Source organism: Diadema setosum, chromosome 14, assembly GCF_964275005.1.
Source record: "Diadema setosum chromosome 14, eeDiaSeto1, whole genome shotgun sequence".
NCBI classification, from domain to species: domain Eukaryota; kingdom Metazoa; phylum Echinodermata; class Echinoidea; order Diadematoida; family Diadematidae; genus Diadema; species Diadema setosum.
Window position 1 is genome coordinate 14,356,687 of NC_092698.1, and position 21,932 is coordinate 14,378,618.

The 21,932-nt window shown below is 36.6% G+C and overlaps 1 protein-coding gene across 1 annotated transcript in view; it reads left to right on the forward strand.

Moving 5' to 3' along the window:
• LOC140237603 (uncharacterized) overlaps positions 1–21,650 on the forward strand; it is a 60,907-nt gene extending 39,257 nt beyond the window's left edge. The window contains exons 5-6 of the mRNA XM_072317535.1: positions 5,076–5,207; positions 21,541–21,650. Of these exons, the coding sequence (XP_072173636.1) occupies positions 5,076–5,207; positions 21,541–21,576 (168 nt within the window). The 3' untranslated portion in view covers positions 21,577–21,650. The remainder of the gene's footprint in view (positions 1–5,075; positions 5,208–21,540) is intronic.
• Positions 21,651–21,932: the final 282 nt, after the last annotated feature.

The window sequence follows — 21,932 nt, forward strand, 5'->3', positions numbered from 1 at the left end:
CCTTCTTGCCTTCTCCATTTTCTTACTGGTTTTGTGTACTGGTTTGTAAATTTTAATCATGAGGTGAAATGTCATCATTTTGTACTATTGTTATTTGCATGCACTTTTTTTTAACGATCTGATCAGGCAGCACCAATGAATAAACTATCTACTTTGTGTTATTGTTAAGTAACTTTGAACAATTCCAAGGATCGGCACTTGTAAGGCATTATTTTGATGTTTGATCCGATGTCAGCAGAAGGATATTTCAACGCGAGTCACAAGCATTACATTTAAACTAAACACGTAAAGTTTGAGAAAACAGACTGAATAATGTATCTTGAATTAAATCATTACTAGCTTAAAGGGATCGTATAGTTTTGGTTGAGACCTAATTTCAGGTTTCTAACATTTTTTGGTGAGATAATGAGAAACCTCTTATGAAATATGGAAGAGCATGTAATTCTATGAGGAATTCAACATTTATTTGATGAAAATTGGTCTTGAAATGGCTGAGATATCCAAACAAGAGCGATTCTAGTAAAGTGTGGGACCCACAATTTATTACGATCGCTTTGTTTTACTTTGTTTTTGGATGCTTCAGTAATTCCAAACCCGATTTTCATCAAATAAACTTTGAATTCCTCTTAAAATGGTATGCTCTGTACTATATCATAAGTGTTTTCTTGGTATCTCGCAAAAAGTTAAAAACCCAGTTGTCATCTCCACCAATAATGTACCATCCCTTTAATCATAATCATTGTTCATGTTTTGAAAACTTCAAGTAAAAGCATTTCAAAACTAATTTCTTATTCCTATACATCATGTATTCTCCAATACAATTACTATAGAAAGAAAACACACAAAACAAACCCACATACACACCCACACACACACACACACACACGCACACACACACACAAATAAAGTTTTCACATGTAGGCCTATTCCCTAATCTAATATTCGGGCCTTCACCTCTGGCAGAAATAGACTTCTCTCAGCCGCATCCACTCCGGCCCCTCCCCCATACCATTCCAGCCCTTCTTCCCACTGGGTGCTAAAAGGCGGCTAAGGCTGTATCATCACGCCTGTGCAGGCTCCTGCCGCGGGAGGGGATAAGGGGACCTCGCGAAAAATGATATGGCAGTTATTGCTGGTGTGATCACGAATAGTTTCATGTCATTAGAGGTACTCAGTCGAAGATACAAACGGTACTAATGGAGATGTGTTTATCGTACGTGCTAGCACTAAGCGTTTACCATTTCAATTAGCATGTGTGCCCGTGTATCTGCTCTACATTTTGCCTCTTTCCTTTTTACTTTACTCTTCGCGAACATTTTGTAATGAAATCACATATTTTTCATTTTTAAGTGTACATTCGACATATTTGCTAGGTAAATGACGTGTCCCGTACCCTATCGTCAGTATTGTCTAATCTTACGCTGTCGAACAAAGAAGTCCAAACCAACAAAGAACCCGTATTGACATTCACCTGGCTCTCAAAGTATACAAAGAAGAAACAGAATATGAACAAAATCCTTTGCTACAAACTTGATTCACTTGCTTGGAATGCATTCTTTTATGTCTCGATCACAGGCACAATTAGGTGCATGGTGCGCGCAAATACAAAATTGTGTTAGTTGATTGCTACAAGTCGAAAACCATTCTTCATTACCGTCACAATTCCCACGTGTTTTGTGGCGCTCGTTTTTAGGCAAGCACGACATCCGGCCTTCCGCAAGCATGCACAATCGCTCATTGTAGGCTTTAAACTGTCCCTGTTTGTCACCTCCCGCGTTAAAAGGGCGCCACACCTCTAGCTCTTTAATGCTATAGACAGATAGAGTGCATGTCTACGTATTTGAGAGCAGTGTGTCCTATATTTGATCTGGGACACGATAACGTGAGATAAACCTGATGTTAAATTAGATAAAATCGTTTCTGCCGATAACTTGAGAACTTACATCATAATCCAATCTTGTCACGAGCCCCAAGTACACAGAATGTTGAACGAACCGTGAATATAAAGGTAACTGATGCCCCTTTCAGCGTAAAAGAGTGCACAGCGGGAAATACCACCACGAGCTTTTACTTCTCGATGTTATAACCCACACGGAATTAGGTATGTGTTATGCAGTTCACTATTATATAGAGAGATATTATAGCTCGGAGGCAACCTGTACACACAGGATGTTCTATATAATCTATCCCTATGCTAGTATGATAGGCTGTGGGAAAATTTTCACCGTGACATCATACCTGACATTGTTTTAGAGTCTTCGGATTTGGCAAGGTGCAGCACAGTTTTGTAGCACGCAATTGAAGCTTTCCCTTACTGGTATCCTATGGGAGGGAAAACCAGTGACGTAAGCAAGAATGATTGTGAGCGGATTTGGAACATGACAATAACCTACTTCGTGAAAATAATCCACTAATTCTTCGTCTACACTCTTATATAACTCTCTGTCTCTCTCTCTCTCTCTCTCTTTATATATATATATATATATATATATATATATATATATATATATATACAATATGTATAATACATAAAAATATACGTATAGTATATTTAAGATATGTATTATATATATATATATATATATATATATATATATATGTATACAATATGTGTAATACAATATACGTATATGAGATATGTATTATATATAATTACCCCAACCTATCAAATGTTTCATACTTTCATTCTGTATATGTATGCATACTTATGATATATGAATTAATATGATGACAGCAATAGTTGTCAGAAAAAAACATGAACAGTATCAGTTGAATTAATGACTTTCCTGACAGCTCTGATTTCCGTATACTGATGACAGTGAATGAAATTAGTCTTATCAATGATATTACTATCGCTACCACCATCATTGTCACAACTACACCCCATATGTGATTTTAATCATGCTAACATTATTCAAGACAAATTGATCGTATCAAAACACAGGCCAAATAACACACCAGTGAATATTTTTGTCATTATTATTTTTGACAGGTCAGATGTAAGGATATGTATAAAATCTCCATTGCTCTAGGTGAGACCTATTTCGATCATTTCTGTCAGACGAACAGTCACTTCCTTGTGCAATACTCTAGTGAATATCACCCGAGAGAATGTACTGTTTGATTTGGTCGCAACAGGAATTGCCTTGACTCAGACTACGTGGTTTTAACACATCCTTGCGTCCCTGCCTCTGATCTCCGATATCAGTATTTCCAGCTCATTCGTCAGCCCATGCACGCTCTGCAACCTTTCTTTAAATCATTAAAACTAATTTGAAATCTAATTAATGTCCCAGATAATGGTGGTAAATGAAATGTGGACATAGATCATGAAACTACATGGTGATAGTGGCTCCTTTTGAATGATGAAGTAAAGTGAATAATGAATTGAATAAAATCGAGTTACATTTGGTATGTTGTTTTTATTGGAAAATAGTACATGGATCGTATCAGTAATATCAGCCAACGTTCATTGCCCCCGTACGTATACGTGCACGTTATGTGAACACATCGCAGTGATTTAAGGGACATTGTGTATCATCAGTGTTTCTAGACTATAAACAGTGAAACACATTAATTTAGCTGCATTGCGTGTCTTTGCAAGATGACATCGTGAGCAAGCAATTAGCAGAGCATTGATGGAAGCGACATGACTCAAACTTTATAAATTGTCTCGAGACGAGCAGGGGAAACGAACTAGACACCCATGAGTGATACGGCCCACGAGCTAGACATAGAAAAAAGAAAAAGCTTCATGATCCATACACCTACGAGTCATACACCCACGAGTCATACACACCACGACACGAGTAGATACCAAGTGACACAGGCTCACGAACTAGACATTATGTTCAGTACAAGCCCACGAGCTAGAAAGTAAAAGCAAATAAGGTCTACGAATTCGACACAACGTAAATTAAGCCCACGATGTAATGTCGAGCTCTTGGGCCTTATTTGCCTCGTGCCTGTAGCTCGTGGATCATATACAGCTCGTGTCGTCTTCGTGGGTCTCCTTCACCACTCGTGCTGGTGATAGAAAATGTTATACCAAAGCTTCATCGTAAGATGATGCAAACAAACTCACAAAATTTTCACGAATACCTTGTACGTTAAGGTGACATAACATATACAAATCAGTAAATCATTTCAGCAATACAATCTTATGCATGACAAATATGGTTTCAATAAAATCCTGTTTTGATGGTTTTCTTTTTCGGTGTGTAAACTGCACATAAAGAGTTGTAAAGTATCGTTTAACCATGTGCATTTCACGCATGTTAATCATGTCTCAATCGATGGACACAAAAAAAGGTGGAGCTGTGCAATTTCTTTCTAGAAGTTTCGGAGAAATGCGATTGATCTGTGTTCTGTCATGCAGATCGCTGACCAGTTTTTAGTCTCTCTACATTTCTCTCTCTCACTTGCCGATGTATGAAATTTCAAAATGACCGCTAGCTTTCCGTCACGTTAAAATCAATTTTGCTATACAAAGCAACCATGCAGAATGTATAAAAGTATCAACAGGTGCTAGAGACCAGTCTCGGCCAGCCCATCTTGATGACTCCACGAACGGTGATCTATCAGTTGGTCTACTCCCACTTCGTCTAATAGCCATTTGATCTCAACCCACATGGTCTAATCCCATTCCGTCTACAACCAGTTCGTCTATTGACCATTTAGTCCAATTGCCACTTAGCCTCATTACCAGTTGGTCTACTTCCAGATGGGCTATGTCCACTTCGTCTAATACCCACAGTTTATTAGACAAAATGGGGAAAAGTCCAAGCAGACAAAACTGCAATTAGACCATCTGGTCATTAGACAAAACGATAAGTACATGTGGATAGCCAAACTGGGCATTGGACCTAGTGAGAAGTAGACCAAACGGGCATTGGGTGAAATTGGTGGTAGACCAAGTGAGTTTAGCCGTAGTGATGTTGGACGAACTGGGAAGTAGACCATCTGATAGTAGACCAAGTGGCAATAAATCCCACGAAATGCTAACCAAATTTAGCAAAATGGCAACAAGTTGAAAAATAACAAGACTGTCCTCAATTCTTCTCTGTATTCTCCAGCAATCGTCGGAGATGGGGAATCTCATTCAAAAACTCGATGGAGGCTACAACGATAACGACGCTCCCGAGCAGCTCAGTCTCGAAGAAATTGTGGACAGCCTACCCACGGCATGGAGGAGAAAAATATACACGGTAAGTTTAAGACCCCTGTTGCTTTATAAATTTACATTTCATACATAGGCCCTATACAATTGCATGGCGGTACGCAGAGGGTGGGAGAGAGCAGTTCTTCTCCCCTTCCCGAAACTTTCAAACAACACTTCTCCTTTTTTTTTTTACTCTGATGATTTTCAAATTAGTTTACCAGTATTCAATTAATGAATTCTTACGATTGACAAATTGGCAATCTATCTATTCTTCTTGTCACCTGTCTTTCTCTCTCTCGCTTTCTCTCTCTCTCTCTCTCTCTCTCTCTCCCTTAATCTATCTACAGGGGCTCTCCACTTTTATGAAATGTACTATTGTATATGTTTGTATATGTTTGTTATGTATCGTTGTATCATAAATGTGATTTGTTACTGCAGGGCTCCCTTGGAAAGCAGGCCTTGCGGCTTGAATGGGACTACCATGCTTTTATAAAGAAGACAATAAATAAAACTAAATGAATAAAATACATATCAATCATTGCTAATATCAACCATCGACATGAATAAACACCGAATCAATCGGTGTTTTAGGGGTAGACATGATAAAAAGGCGCAAAGCACGACAGTGTAATAAAAATAACTAAACGCACGATTTCATTAATTGGAACAAAATACGCAGTACTCGATGCGTGATATAAAGATGAGAACTAGAACTGGCTGTCGGGCGGCAGCTCGGTGGTCCAGTGGATGTGACGCCTATCTGGTAATCAGGAGATCGTTGGTTCGAACCCAGCGCGAGTATGTATGCCCATGATTATCTTATCATGGCTGCTACTAAAACACTGATTATTAAAGTCGGTGCTTATTTACGTCGATGTAGGGCAGTTTGTTAATCAGTTGCAATTTGATCAGTAAGGGGTAATCCCCTCTTTCAACACTCTTCCTTGCTCGGTACACCTCTTTTATACTTTCCGTTCGCAGTGGTGACGCAAACACAGAAAAAGACGTGACATTATACCACAATTTAGCCATTTACATTGTCTCTGAATATATTTTCTCTGACTGTTTTGACTGAAATTTCTAAATATTCTAACAAAATTGTGTACCAGGTCGTTGAACTTCTATTCTAGTAATATATGAAAATCTCCCTCATGTGGGAAGGGAATTCGCCCTCCCCCACCCCCCCCCCCCTCTTTTCACCTCCATAAAATTAGTTCAAAGTCAAAGACGTACAAGCGGGCGGATCAGGAAGTGACGTAATAATGCACTAGGTTTTAGGCCTTCACATTGTTCTGAAGATTTACACCCAAAATTTGAGGGATTTTGAGGATTTGAGGAAAATTTTCCTATAATATTTCAGAACAAGTGGGCACCAGGAGGTTCACTTTCATTATATAAAGGCAAAATGACTCCCTCCACTTGTTCGGTCTCCGTGCTTCCTCGCTTGCATGTCCCTCTCTGCTCTTCCAAACATTATTAAACATGCTCTTACCCCCCCCCCCCCCCCAAAAAAAAAAAAAAAAAAAATCCCGCGTACAGCCATGGACATAATTATACTCAGTATTTTCAATCAATCTAATGTACAAAACGTAGTGAATACAGAGTAAACGATGCGTATCGTCGGAGGCAACGTGAACAGGATGATTTATGTCTATGTCTATGCATTTCAATGATACATTGGATTTTTTGTTTTATTCTTTGTTTGTCAGGGAGCTCCTGATAAGCTGACAAAAAATATAGCACAAAGACATAGTATCTAATATATGCCATAGTAAGATTCCAGGTCACCTTTTTAGGATATTGGTAAATCAACAATTAATTTCAAGTATTCTATACAAATCATAACTATATAGCTTATTTACAATTATATTTACAATAATGTAATCAATGTCAACGATAATTCAGAATAACTGAGAGAGATGTATTAGAGTCTATACACAATAAAAAAAATATCAATATAAAAGCATGTGAAGCGCATTGTGAAATATCGAAAGGCACCAGCAATGCTGAATGATCTCAAACTAGATAAAATTTCGAAAATAAAACAAAAACAAAAACAAAAACAAAAACAAAAAAGCGAAAAGTTATGAAGAGTTTTAAAGTGCGACATGTAGCATAAGAAAATATTGTATATTATATATTTTCATATCCAATGTCCTCTTAACTATTGTGTAATTTACGCGTTGAGCATTATTATACACCGCTTCGGCCCAAATTTGAAATAATTTTGTTATAGATATAATCTATGGACTTTTTAATGACATGCTTGGAATATTTTGAACTTGGTCTCATTTTTTGTTATTAACATTCGCTTCACCTTCTTCGTTAAGTCACTATTACGTTTAATTTTTCATTTTCTTAAATCTACATTTTCATGTAGATTTAACATGTCTTTTCATATCAGCGGAGTTTTAGGAAGAAACCAATTGATAAGAAGGCCTATTTCTCCCATGTAATGCGATTGACAAGTATAACTGCATTTGTTTGCTGTATGAATAAAATTCGAGTTCTAGGGTAATTACCCCCTGAGCAATTACCTCAGACCCTTCCCCTGACCCTAACCCTAATCCTAACCCTGAACCTAATCCTTACCCTAACCCAAACTCTAACCCTAACCCTAATCTTTACTCTTATACCTTATCACAAGCCAGTATTTAGCCGGGGTGGGGGTAATTGCCCTGATACATAAATTCGAACATATCAAGGCATATGAATTCATACGAGATATAGAAGAGAAAGTTGCCAACAAAAATACCTCCCCCCCCCCTTTTTTTTTTTTTTTGGTTAAATACGTGGGGTTATTGTCAGTCATGTATATCTTTTGGGTAATACCCTGACTTAATAATTAGTTTCGTCAATACCTCACACATACGTTCCCTTGCTATAAAATGAGGTCGAAATAGAGCAATTGTTGATGATGACTACAATCTGAGAATTTTAAAATGTGCTCAGCTGTTAAATTTAAAGATAGTATAGGATAAGTGCTGCATTTGAGTGAAAACTCAAGTACGGGTGATACTGAGTATTTGATAGGACAGGTTGGTAGCACCGCACATCGAACCTATATAATGCAACTGAAAATGCAAAACCTTGTTGGAAATAATAAGCCGTAGCATTCTGTTTGATTTCAATCGAGCGAAAAAAAAAAGTTAGGGTGCGAATGTTGCAGATCCACCGCGCCAAAGTGGGAGGACGAATAAAACTGGAGGAGTTAGTCATACAAAAGAGGAGAATGATATGAACAGGATACAGTGAGAGGTTGTTTACCTTTGTGTCGAAAGAGAGATCAGTGTTATCAATCTAAATATACAGAAAAATCGCCTTGCAAGCTTAGCTTGAGGAGATGATCGGTCTAATGGTGCAGCTTCTTTAAAGCTCACTTATTAGACATGGGCTCGAAGGGGCTGGAAAGATAATTTCTCTCACGGCGTGGGACGTTCATTGTTTGCCTCTTGCGTAGTGAGTTAGCACTTTTTCTATTTTCATCTCGTTTGAAACGGGCAGCCGAAATCATCCTTGGCTGGTATCATCTGCAATGATAGAAAGTTGCAATCAATCATTATGATCATGACCAGGTCAGGGTTGCGCCTTATGAGCTCATTCAGCAATTTTTTTTTTTTCAGATTCTTTGACGGATCAGCACCTAAAGGGAACTATAGCTTTGAATGGTATGCAAATATCTGAGTAGATGCGAATCGGAGTCATTGTCGGATGCCTAATAGAATGGATGAGAAGAAATATAGCAGTTGCTTTTTTGTTTGTTTATTTTAAAGAATATGTTATTCTTCATCAATGAAAACAAAATGTACAGAACAAAATTTAATATACAATATCTTTACTTAGATTCCGTATCCTTACATTCTGATCAATTATTTCACCAAACATAAATCACAATTCATACACTGCATAATTCTTTTTAGTACAAGTGCTACTTTTCTCTCTTTTCTTTTTTACTGACAATCACTTTACAGTAATATTCATTCATCATTATACAATTATCTGCATCAATAACAGAACCTCTATACTCACATTCATTCTACCTGACTTTAGATATCAACATGATCAATATCCATTGATTGAAATTTATTTCTGAAACGAAAATATACCCCCCCCCCAAAAAAAAAAAAAAAAAAAAAAGCACCCCTCCCCCTCCAGTAAGAAATTGACTTTATGACTCATAAGTTAATAGAATGATTCTATTAACTTCAATCTAAATCTCAAAAGGATTTTCTTTTGGTCTAAATCAGATTTATTAAAAGTAATTTTTCGTAAGCAACGTCAGAATCATACCTAATTACGCCTCGTGGGTATAGAGCAACAATTCGGATGACTAGAAGATAAGCTGCTCACGATTATAACGTGCATGCTTCCAATGAATAACAGACAACGTCTGATTTCATATCATCGATGTCTCCTGAAACAACTATCATTTTGCTGTAAATCTCATTTGAAAATGGAAAAACCGAAACAAAGGCCCACTTCTGAGACAGATTAAAGCCTCAATTGTAATTATATGACATGGGGAGTCATACTTAAAGTTGAAACGAAACTAGTGAACACGAAAGCGTTTGTCTCACGAGAAAATATACATACGTCCATTTTCGGTGATGCTGATATCGCTGATACCAGTATTTCATACCTATCGCATATTACAAAGACGAACGTACTTTTGGCAGGTTATTTAAAGCGTGTATACATTATGGAACAGGAACGAGCAACATTATATATTGATCGAGCAGTCTATATATACGGGTTTGCGAGTGTCTCAAAAGCGTGGATATTTGGGAACCAGTAAATTCACCGCATTATGCTGCATTATTCATAAGCAGTTTGCATTTAAATTCCTAGAATTGATATAATCATTTCAAAGTAATAAATACCATTAATACGTCTGAACACATAATGATGTTAAATGATGCCAGGGATGTACATCAATCTAGGCAGCGTGAGCGAGCGATGTAAGTCAACTGTACTCCTCCGAGATCAAAAGAAGTCCGCATGTTTTGGGAACAAGAATACCCACCCATCCCAGAAGTTCGACGATCATTCCCGCCTAGATTTGCCAGATGAAAAAAAAAAAAAAATCATAGATAACAGCTTAAAAACTGACGGGTTCTCGGGCAATACGACCATGCTCAAGACTATATCACTACGATTATTTGCAGTTCTGCATTTGTTTGCTTGTTTGTTCATTTATTTATTTTTAGTGTGTTTTTTCAAGTTCTGTTTTTTTTTTTTGTGAATGACAGACATAACATGCATAATGCTTCTGCTAATCATTATCGTTGTGATCATAGGACATTTACAATATCAATGTGAATGAAAGGATTTACACAAATGCATCATAATACAGTAATTGTATTGTATGCACGTGTGTTCATTTATATCACGTTGTGTGTGCGTGTGTGTGTGTGTGTGTGTGTGTGTGTGTGTGTGTGTGTGTGGATAAGATTACTCATTGACGATGGGGCGATCACTCGTGTCTTGATTATTACATTTCTATCATTTAGTTTTGCGCAAGATTGGAAACACGTTACCGGACGTATAGCGTCACATCCTATGGATCTTCCAACAATCAATGTACAAAATGTTTGTCCATCACATCACTCTGATTTTTCTCCAAGAATCGCTGACAAGCCATATCTAAAGCTGTTTCCAACAGTACGTAGTGTAGTTTGTGGAACGTTTGACACAAAACCTTACATGGTTAAGATTGATTCTGTGAAAGCATATAGGCCTATACTTTTATGTCAGAACTTTCATTTTCATTTTTTTTTTAAATTTTGATTTCTTTAGAGTAGGGCCTATGTCTTTTAATAATAGATTTCAAAAGTAGTCACTGAAATTGTTTGAAGTGGTTATAAATGAAATCTGTGTGTTTTTAGAGTATCTGTTTTTCTGTGACGGAGTATATGTGGAGAAAAACCATCCCAAGATGCTCGCGTCAACCGGACTTCCGATTTTGATTCCTTGCTGAGTAGAATTCTTTTTTCTATAAGTACACCCATGTACGTGTTAATTCGTGTGCGCGGGCGTTTATGCATACGTATATAATCATGTATAGTCCAACCTGCCTTAGCTGCCATCTGCAGTATACCGCCACTACAATACCCACCCCCCCCCCCCAATAAAAAAAGAAGAAGCCACGTGAAAGACCGTGTAATGGCGGCCACCAATCTTGTATCCGATGGTAGATTGCCGACTGCATATAGCGGCCACAGACCAGTAAACCAAGCAAATGTATGACGTATAAATGAAATCTATTTAAATGTTAGGTCTATTTAATTATATTAGGTACAGGACCCCGTGAAAACCATCAGCACCTTCACCGCCTTGTCGTTGTCGTTGTGTCTCTAAATATGTTGCTGTGGAATTCATTTAACAGAATTCAATATCATTTTGATAAATATTGAATGACGTTTCCTATCGGAAAAAAGTGTCCAGACAGTGCTATGTACACGATATATGTTTATTTGTGTTTTCATTCAGAATGATAAATATTTACCATCTAAACCCACCACAATAAATATATGCAAACCATTGAGAAATTTGCCACAGCAAACCCTCAAAAAAAATCTTCAAGTTTTTTTTTTGTTTTTTTTTATAGAATATCCATACTTGTATTAATAGCTATATGTTAGCAATAATATTCCACGATGTCGGTATGAGAGAGACAGACACGTGTTCAAAAAAGAATTATCATACGAATTATGAAATGTGCTGCGTCATGTTCAGACAACAATCCAAGCAGAATGGAGGAAATTTATTGAGCAATTTTGTTTTCTTCCTATTTTCCAATTTGCGACATCAATCCTTAGTCATCACTGACAAGGTTTGCATTCCAGTGATTTTTCAGATGTATCGCAATATACCAGTCATGGAGTTATCTCCTCAATGTAGATGTCAATAAACTATATGAATGCCGCGGTACAAAGCATACGAGATCCACCTAAAACCACACTCTCAGAACGCATTGGTTGTGTGCATTATCACCGGGATAATTGCTTCCTATTTACAAAGGACTGTATAAACGATACCGAGAATACAAATGTGCATGAATATCTTTATGCATGTGTATGAATATCTTTTTTAATGAATGATTTGAATGGCATCTCTTTTTTTTTTCAAATGATAGGCACCTGGCTGGCTTGTCTGCTATACGCTCTCCCTCAAGGATTTTTCTACATTCTTCTTCCTTTTTTTCCGAATCAATACTCAAAAAAAGAAAGAAAAGAAAGGTCTGATAGAGTTGAAAAGACATTAATACTTCTTTTTTCATAACTTTCTGCTTTAAAGCAGTATCTTCATGATTTCATCCTCGTTCTAGACACTCGCGTGGCACCATACAATAGGTTACTTAATAAATGATTCTATCAAAGCCCCCCCCCCCCCAAAAAAAAAAAAAAAAAAACAGAAAAAAAGGTAAAATCCGACGGTTGGTCATCATAATTTGACTCAGATACGTTGTATATATTATCTCCTTCATCGTCCCGAAATTGTAAACACTCCTATAACGATAATCACACGAAACTTACTTGCCTCTCGAAACATTTTCGTAATACCATGGTACCTCTTCCTACCAAAAGAAAAAAAAAAATGCTGACATTTCCATTATAAAAGTCTATACGAAGATCCACAATCCACATGCTTGGAAGGCACAACTATATACTACACTAATGAAATCCAATCTTACTCATTGAGTATGGAGAGATCAGGGTCTAAGATCGCTCTCACTTGTGATATTGATGATGATAGATACCTTGTAACCATGTGGTTCCATTTTAGATAATTACGCTCTTAGTTGCAATTACATACAAGTGCGCACTTGGTGGCCTATGCATTTTCTCGCTCTTCTTTCGTTCCCCTCCTTTTCCCACTCTCTGTCTGTATAATTATCTCTCTCCTGCTCTTTCTCTCTGAATGCGTCTCATTCTACCATCTCGTCTCCGTAATTGCGTTCATTGGTGTGCCAATCGACTAGACATTGTTGCGATGAAATTTCCTAGTTTTGAACGGGTATGACTTTAGCTGCAGTCAATTCCTTTCGCGGTTTCTACGTGGCTGTAATCCACGATGATTATTGTTATTAGCGTTGCATAACCCATCGCTCTCAGCTAACTCGTTGTTATGTCTATATTTTCATCTATTCTTCATCATTCTTATTTGTGTTCTATGTGCGCCTGCTTGCTCGACCTGAGTTCTGCTGTTGTTGGTGTCTGCTCATATTCTTATAAATAATCTGTCATTCTTAGTCGATCAATGTGTCAAATTGTAGTTTGTACTTTTCTGTGGAGATGTTAGATTTCCACAATTAAAAAGAAAATACAACAAAGGAGAATCCTTCATGCAGTCTGTTTGATTAAACTAATATGAATTACATACCTTGGAGCTGATGATTGGATTAGACAGTACTCCTCCCTCAACCTCATTGTCGGGCGTGGAAAAAACCTTTGCTTTTATACTTCACTTATACTTCACTGTGTTAAAGGTATAGAGTCCCTGTACGCCCAGAATTGGTTGGGGATATGACTTAACACACGCTAATCATGAAAATAGACTTCGTTTTCTGGAGCATCCTTATAGCTGGTATGAAGACAGTATGTCCAATATACCTTTTATGGACCTGGTGGACTCCTAATTGTGATGTGGTCAAGCAGGTCAGTCTTTACAATTTTCTGGGCCATGTATACACGTATTCAGGCAAGTACTCTGATCACCTCGGTATTACCGAGATAAATTCTTATTTCGAATATAAAGAATGCACTAATCACTAAGACGTTCAATCATGTAGATAGGATTACTCCTTCATTCACACAGTACTTGATTCACAAAGTGTAAAATCTGTCGTCCCAGTGCAGATTTGTCGAAAAGGATGTGGCTTACATTTAGATAAAGGTACAATTTGCAATTTTTATTCACCCTTGCTAAGAACAAACAAACAAAAATCACAATAATATATACGCCGACTGATCTGAAGTTTCTATTATTTGATTATACTGTCAAAGATACTGGAGAAACATTAGCAAATCGTAACCCTCTCATCAAATCTGGAGTACGTTAAAATAATTATGAACTTACGGACAAATACCCTTCTCAAATTTACACTTAAAGAATACCACTGAATGACTCCTTTTTAGGCTTCATTATGTTTCAATTCAATTTTTCCATTCAATTATACTTTACTTCCATCCAACCAATAATAATGCCTGATAAAAACTATGTTTTACCATTCAAAATGTTTAATAAGTTGAAAGAAGCTCGAGTCATAAAGTATTATACAAATATGACATGCAAGAATGATTATAAAATTTAAAAAAATGCACATTTTGCAATGGTTACAAAAAGTAAATGTAGCAATGGAAAAGAGTGAATTACTGAAAAGTGGAGCTTGTAGGACGTGGATCACTCGAAAAACAATATGCCAATAACATGTGCAAAATTAATTCATGTTCCGTTTTGGCATTTGATAACTGACATGATGCTAATATGATATTGCGATATCTGGGTAGGCCTCAGGCCTTGAACGTTTGGGGCCTTGTCAGAAGCAAAATTATTGGACAGATTAAAACATCATTGATTGGCAGAATCTCTGCAATTGATAGTGATCTACCTTCTTCAACAGCAGACTCCCTTGGTTGCTACAATAAAAGCATAGCAAGCATCGATGTATTCGGTAACAAGAGAAAAAAAAAAAATGCCGACAAGTAGTCGCAGAGCATTGGCACTTCATAATCTCGGTTGGTATCGGACTGAAAAAATGCCATGCACATTTCAATAAGGTTGTGAACGACAATGTTTTCCATCAAAAGTCCAAAACGATATCTATAGTCGTGATAGTCCAATCCCTTTACGGGCGGTCACTCCCTTCTATTTCCATTTGTTGTTGTTGTTGTTTTCTCAAATGTGCCTTAAATTGGGATCAATTTCATTAGTTAAATCTCACTATCCCCCCCCCCAAAAAAAAACAAATGCTTTGCAGCATGTTCATTCTGCAAGTCTTATTCCACTTGACTTGCTCCTGCTGATGTCACATAACGAAACATGATTAACATAATCCATTTTGCGAGACTTCATACCCGGGGGAATGGAAAGTTTATCAGCTGGTTTTATGAGGCAGCAAAAAAAAAAAAAAAAAAAGCAGCGGACGAAGTGGCACAGGGGAAATCAGCAGATATTGAAGGAGTACATAATGTTGTAGTAAGACTCGTATAATCATGTAGTGGTAGCTCACATAACATCTCATTACCTGAGAGAAAATAGGGTTGACCGTCAGTAGAACAAGAGTAGTAACTGGTAGTTAGCTGTAATAAGGTGGCTTTGATGCTCGTATAGTAAGCTTTAGTAGTAGCGGAGGTGATACAAAATGTGGCTGTATAAGCTACATCCAACAGAAATGGTAAGTGGTGCTAAGTATCATGTGGTGATATATAGGTGTGCATACAAAATCAGGGGCAGTTAACGTTTTTTGAGTGTGCAGGGCTCCATGTGTGATGGGGAGAGGGGTGCAGACCCTATTACGTATATGTATGTATATATATATATATATATATATATATATATATATATATATACTGATTGATTCATTTGTTATCTGTTTCTCTCCCTTTTTTTTTTTGTCATCTAATAGACAAAATTATGTCATGTGTATTCTTTTGTGCACTTTTTAAATGTAACTGCCTGTCTTGCCTGTATATCAATTTCAAGCAAAACGTTGAAACACACATTTCTTAATACATCTGCCCTCCCTCTGACTTGCACTGACCATTGCTAAACCATTTATAACACAGAATTCCTTTCATTTCCTTTACACAAATCCTTGATTTAAAAAAAATGACACAAACAAGCAAAAACATAATTATATATTTATTGTTTGTTTGCTCGAGCGCTTTCATCACAATTTGCATTTTCCTGAATTTTTTGAGACAAGAAAAATCTGGTAATTGGGGCCCCTCTTGTGTGAAATGCCAGCCACTTTAGCGTGGTTTTGAGGATCATCACGTTTCTGGGCGAGCTCTCTTTCTGTGGATGGGATCAGTGATGTGAGAGATAGGTATAATCCCTGCCTCCGGACACAATCCAACGAATCTTACATATAGCTTGGTGAAGATTAAAGGCCAAGGGAAAAGTTATTATGATGCTAATCATCCTGTTCTATTTTACGAGGTACGTAATGATCAAAGAATGGGTTGGCGTAAAGGTTTACACTGACATGACCAAACACACACACACAAAACAAAGCAAAACAAAAACCAACATCTGGTACGAAAAGTTGCCGCTGCTTTCATAAGTAAAAGTACTTCATACATAATTATATATATATATATATATATATATATATATATATATATATATATATATATTGTTATTATTATTATTATTATTATTATTATTATTATTATTATTATTATTATTGTTATTATGCATATATAAAAACAAAGAATAACGCCTTATGTCACTATCATCAGTCTATATGGTGAATGTTGTTTGGAACGTCAACTTTATGTGATTATATTCGAGAAGTACCAATTTAACCAGGATAGGCACGCTTACAAAATTATGCCATTGTCTTAAGTACGACAGTCGTACTTACAGCGGCAGCAGCATTGCTATTGTTATTGCAGTCATTTTTCTGCTGACCCTTTTCATGGATGATTTATGGCGGTAACATATTCTTTTGAAGTTGTTGACAATACTATGATGTACATGTCAGCAGAGATTTTTAAATCTTTGGCTTTTTTCATGGGGGAAAAACTGTCAGGTGATATCATGACCACATCTTATTATTCATAGGAGATTGCAATGGTTACAGCACGTCATTCTAAAGGTTCGTAATTCCGAAGATTCGTTAATCCAAAAATGAAATATTATTATTTCTATATTTCATTATTCCAAAAGTTCGAAAATCCGAAACTGATATACGGTTCGTTATTCCGATGGTTTGTTATAAAGTAAGCAACTTCTTGGCATTTTCGGATTAACATGATTAATGGATCTTATTTCATTTTCAGATTAATGAACTTTCGGAATAACTAACGATATTTCATTTTCGGATTAACAATTAACGAACTTTATTCCATTTTATGTTTTAATTAAAGAACCTTATTTCATTTTTGGATAGAGAACCTCCAGAATAAACCATAAATGTTCTAATTAAGGAGCCCCACATTTCATATTCGGATTTAGGAACATCAAGGTATAAGGAAATTATGTGTTTCGGAATAACGAAGCTTATATCATCTTCGGATTAACGACCCTTTGAACGAACATCATCCGATTGCGATATGACCGATCTCATTACTTTTTGAAGAGACGCAAAAATTGTCAATTCCAATAACTTCCGTTTTCTTAATTTTCATTTTTGTTTCCTTGCTTTATGTTTATTTCTGTTTGATTTAACCCACCGAGTCCTTGAGGAAGTTTCGTAATTTTATCCTCATCAAAATACCTAATTATTACTCCGAATTTTACTACGTATCCTACTATGGAGAAAAAATAAAATGAACTAATCAAATTAATTCTATCTGAAAAAATAAGAAAATTACTTAGATAGTCTATCATGCAAAAGGTGCATAGATTTGGATCTCTTTACACCTTTTCACACTTTACCTCGATAGGGCGTATACCTTTTTTTTTTTTTTTAGTTTAGAAAAAGGCAAAGAGATATGAGGCAACATGAGGGCGAATCGAGCAACAAGAAAATTTGATTCCGTGAGCCTATGCTGCAAGTTGAATTATAATGGAGCCGTCATTATAACAGAAGTCTAATGTTTTATTCCAATTTTGTTTTCTCCCGAACACCTCTATTGTTTCTCAGATCATATTCTTTCCGGCTGGCACACGTTTCTGTCGGATAAGACTAGTGATGAATATACCCAAATGCATGCATACCCTATCTCAACGTTTCTCAACCTTTGTTGTTGTTGTTGTTGTTGTTTTAACCCGAGTCCCTCTTTGGCTTTCACATTCGAGGCCCAGTTTGAAAGAATGCAAATATTTGGTATTTAGTTTTGGGCCGACATCCTGTTGCATGGCCCACCTGAGAGAGCTTCACGGCCCACCGGTTGAGATGTGTGACCCTATCTGAGCTGTTAATTTGTCTCCATGCTTTTTTTTTGTTGGTACATTTCAGATGTGTGTGTATGAGTTTGTGTGTGTGTGTGTGTGTGTGTGTGTGTGTGTGTGTGTAGCAAGCATTCTCAAATCTGGATATCGATGAAATCCTATATGCAAAAAAAAAAAAAAAAAATCAGGTTTACTGCCTTGTAAGGATGACGACAAATATGATCTCTTTAAAGGACGTGGATTCTGGTTTTGTTGTTTCTTTGTGTGTTGTTGTTGTTGTTGTGAGGGAGTGTTAATCTTGACTTCAAAATAGAATGTCAGCATGTTGTTTGCCGTTTTTGTTGTTTTGACTGCACGCAAACAACCCCATCTAAGCGCGTTACAAAAATAATGTGTCATTATCATCATCATTATTATAAAAATAATCTAATATATATATTAGGATGTATTCAACATTTTCCACCCTTATAGGAGGTATCTTACCGAGGATTGATAGATTATACCCACATTATATGAGATGATTGTTGCGATGGCTTTTGTGACACGTGCTGAATTTGTTTATTTTTGCTCTAAGGAGCAAATCATTTTCCACGCCCTCTGCACTTGGAAGCATTTTGAACAAAGAGAAAGTCACCAATCATTATTGGCCAAACAGTGCTAATCGTTGATACATCCTGCAGAAATCGCACTGCAAACACGATAAGTACCAAATGTGTCATCTTAATATCTCTCTGTCACGGCTTTTCAAGGACAGGTCTACGAGAGATAACGTAAAAAGCGTCGACATGACCATCTCCCCAGAGCAATTTTCAAATTGAGCAAAATGTCCCATCAGTGTGCCCATAATTCGAACCTGTCATGATATTACGTATTATGACGAGAATGCAAAAGAACTATCTTATCTATAAACAGTAACGGGAATGAGAGGAAAAATATGCACGTTAATGAGTTGGGGGGGGGGGTTGCGACTAAATTGAACATTTGGATTGCATGATAAAAAAAAGTAATTTCATTGTACAATATATTTCTGTATACAGTGGTTGCTGGAGACACCAGGGCCAAACGCTCAACGAATCTTGACGGGTTTGTCAAAAATCGATCTGAAATGCATGTTTAAAAAATCTGAACTTACGTATTCGTACAAACTCGGACCTTTTTCCCGAAATTGTCGACACCTTCCCGCACAAATCTCCGCTTATTTGTTTTGTGGCGTAAACGTGGGAGAAAACAACATAAAAAACTCTTTTAGAGCAACTCTCGCACAGGAAAAATCTCTCGCCTACTATATCCTCACCTTTTATCGGATTTTCCTCAGTTTTCTCTTAGTCGTATAAGCTCTATTCTGTTTTTACACCATCAAGCTTTAAAATTGCTTTCATCATTTGCCACACAGAAAATGTTTCGCTTCATATGATGCCCGCGTGTATTTCGCGCCGGATTACGAGGAAGAATTCCTTCATATCTACTCAAAGCATCAGAAAACGAATAAAAACACTCTTGATGTAAGGCGTAAATAAGTTGGAAAGGTTGTTGCTCTTCAAGACTCGTTTTTTTTTTTCCTTTCGGGTTCTTTTTATCTTTTTAAAATGGGGGTAATCATCCATGTTTTCGTCGAATAAAACCAATTCTTTATTGAAAGTTTAAGATTTGAAATGATTTATCGACGACCAATTCTTCACATGGAACAGATTGTTTAAATGACCTCGTTTAAAAGCCGTAGTAACTCTAAAGACCCAAACAGGACAGAAATTGTGAATTCCTCTATGATAGATACAGACTAATCCTCTTTTTTTTTCAAGAATATTGATCAGTATACTTCCTTGATAGATACAAGATTGTCTATTTAGTGCAATACGCAAACACACTATCGCCTTTTGTACGATGAAGAAGAAAGACGAAACTTGATATCGGCTTGTAGGCCTAGTTCATGATCAGAATCATAACATAAAGATCACGAGTCTTATGTATTTCTGTATGTTTTTGTGTGTGTGCTTGTTCGTCTGCCCAGATATTTCAAGATGAGTAAGTTGAACATTGTTGGGAGAGAAAGTATAACGCCATTTTTTTCTGGTGACTTATTTTCATGGAATTCGTTAGAGGTTTTGCTCAGTGAGTCATCGCATGTGAATGTGGCTATACTTGGGTGAAAATTATGATCAAACCATTATCATATCTATTCTGTGTGTGGACGATCCTAAACGCACTTTAATTCTCGAAAGTACATAATCACACTATGCATAATTATATATATATATATAATGTAAATACGTTTTGTCGTACAGTACGTCCTTTGATGTGATGTCCTCTTAAAGGACGGAAAATGCTTTTCTCAATTTTCAGGTGGTTGCTGACGCAACACACACGAGCAAGACACGCAAACAAAGTTAACACATACATATATCTTATTATTATACATATACACACACACACGTGTACACACACACACACACACACACACACACACAATTACCGCCACAGCCTTCGGGCTCCACCTTCTGATCTAGGTCAACGTCTCTCTCAATTGCACTGTTCACGTTTCACCGTGATATATATGGAGAACATCATCTTTTATTGAGGGTGTCTTGGGTCTGTGCGATCATTAATTCAGTAGGAAAAGACTTTATTACGCCATGCTATCACCATATGAATATGATTGAGGCATGTTGAGGCGGTAATTAGAGAAAAAAGTAATCTACCGGTTTCATTAAAATGAGCTTTGTTTCGATTATAGTGACAAGAACGAGGTTCTCTTACTTGATAACCTTAATATATCATTTCAAAGATGAAGCTGGGCGTCTTCCTTTGAAAGTATTTGAGGAACCTTGATATACATTATATATTATTATACAATTAGGAGAGGTAACCATACGTAGTAAAGAATGTTCATGGATTCCAGCCCACTCCATTAAAAATATATGTATACGATATGGATAATTTTTATTCTATCGTAATAAAATTTGATTGCCTTGCTAACTTATGAGCTTATATCTTTTTTTCTCTCTCTCTCCTTTTCTTCCTTCTCATGCCATGTTCTGCTTTCCTCTGATATATTGCTTACCGTTTCTCCTTTCCAATATTTCTCTTTGTCTCCATTTTTGTTTGAAATGATTTGCAATAATTTGTGATAATTTGTAATAATTTTGTATTGTTCGGATATGGAAAATAACATGAAATGAAATGAAAAAATATATACATATATTAGGTGGATATGGAAAATACGATGAAATGAAAAATCAAATGTTTTCTTTTATTTTCTATTCTTCCCACACCCCTTACCGGACCTTCCCTCTCCTCTTCCCCCCCCCCCCCCTCTCCAGTTGATCCAACTTGCGGAGATTGAGAGTTCCTTATAGCTCTACAAGCACACCTCGTCGTGATGTCATCTCGTCAACTCATTTCAACCGAGAGAAAGAGAGAGCAAGCAACTCGAGGCCTAGAAAAAACGGCACCATCTCATTTTAGAACCACACAGTTTGCTAGTTCCAATAAGCGCAAGAGTTTTGATTTGACATTTTTATTTGTCTTTCAAACGAGACGAGAGGATTTTTTTTTTAATCAAATAGGTAAAGAAATTGCTGTTTGTAATTACATGAATTAAACTAGAACCCCAAATATATCACACGCAAACAATATGCTATATAATATATATATATATATATATATATATATATATATATATATACATATTGTTTGTGTGTAATATTTGTTA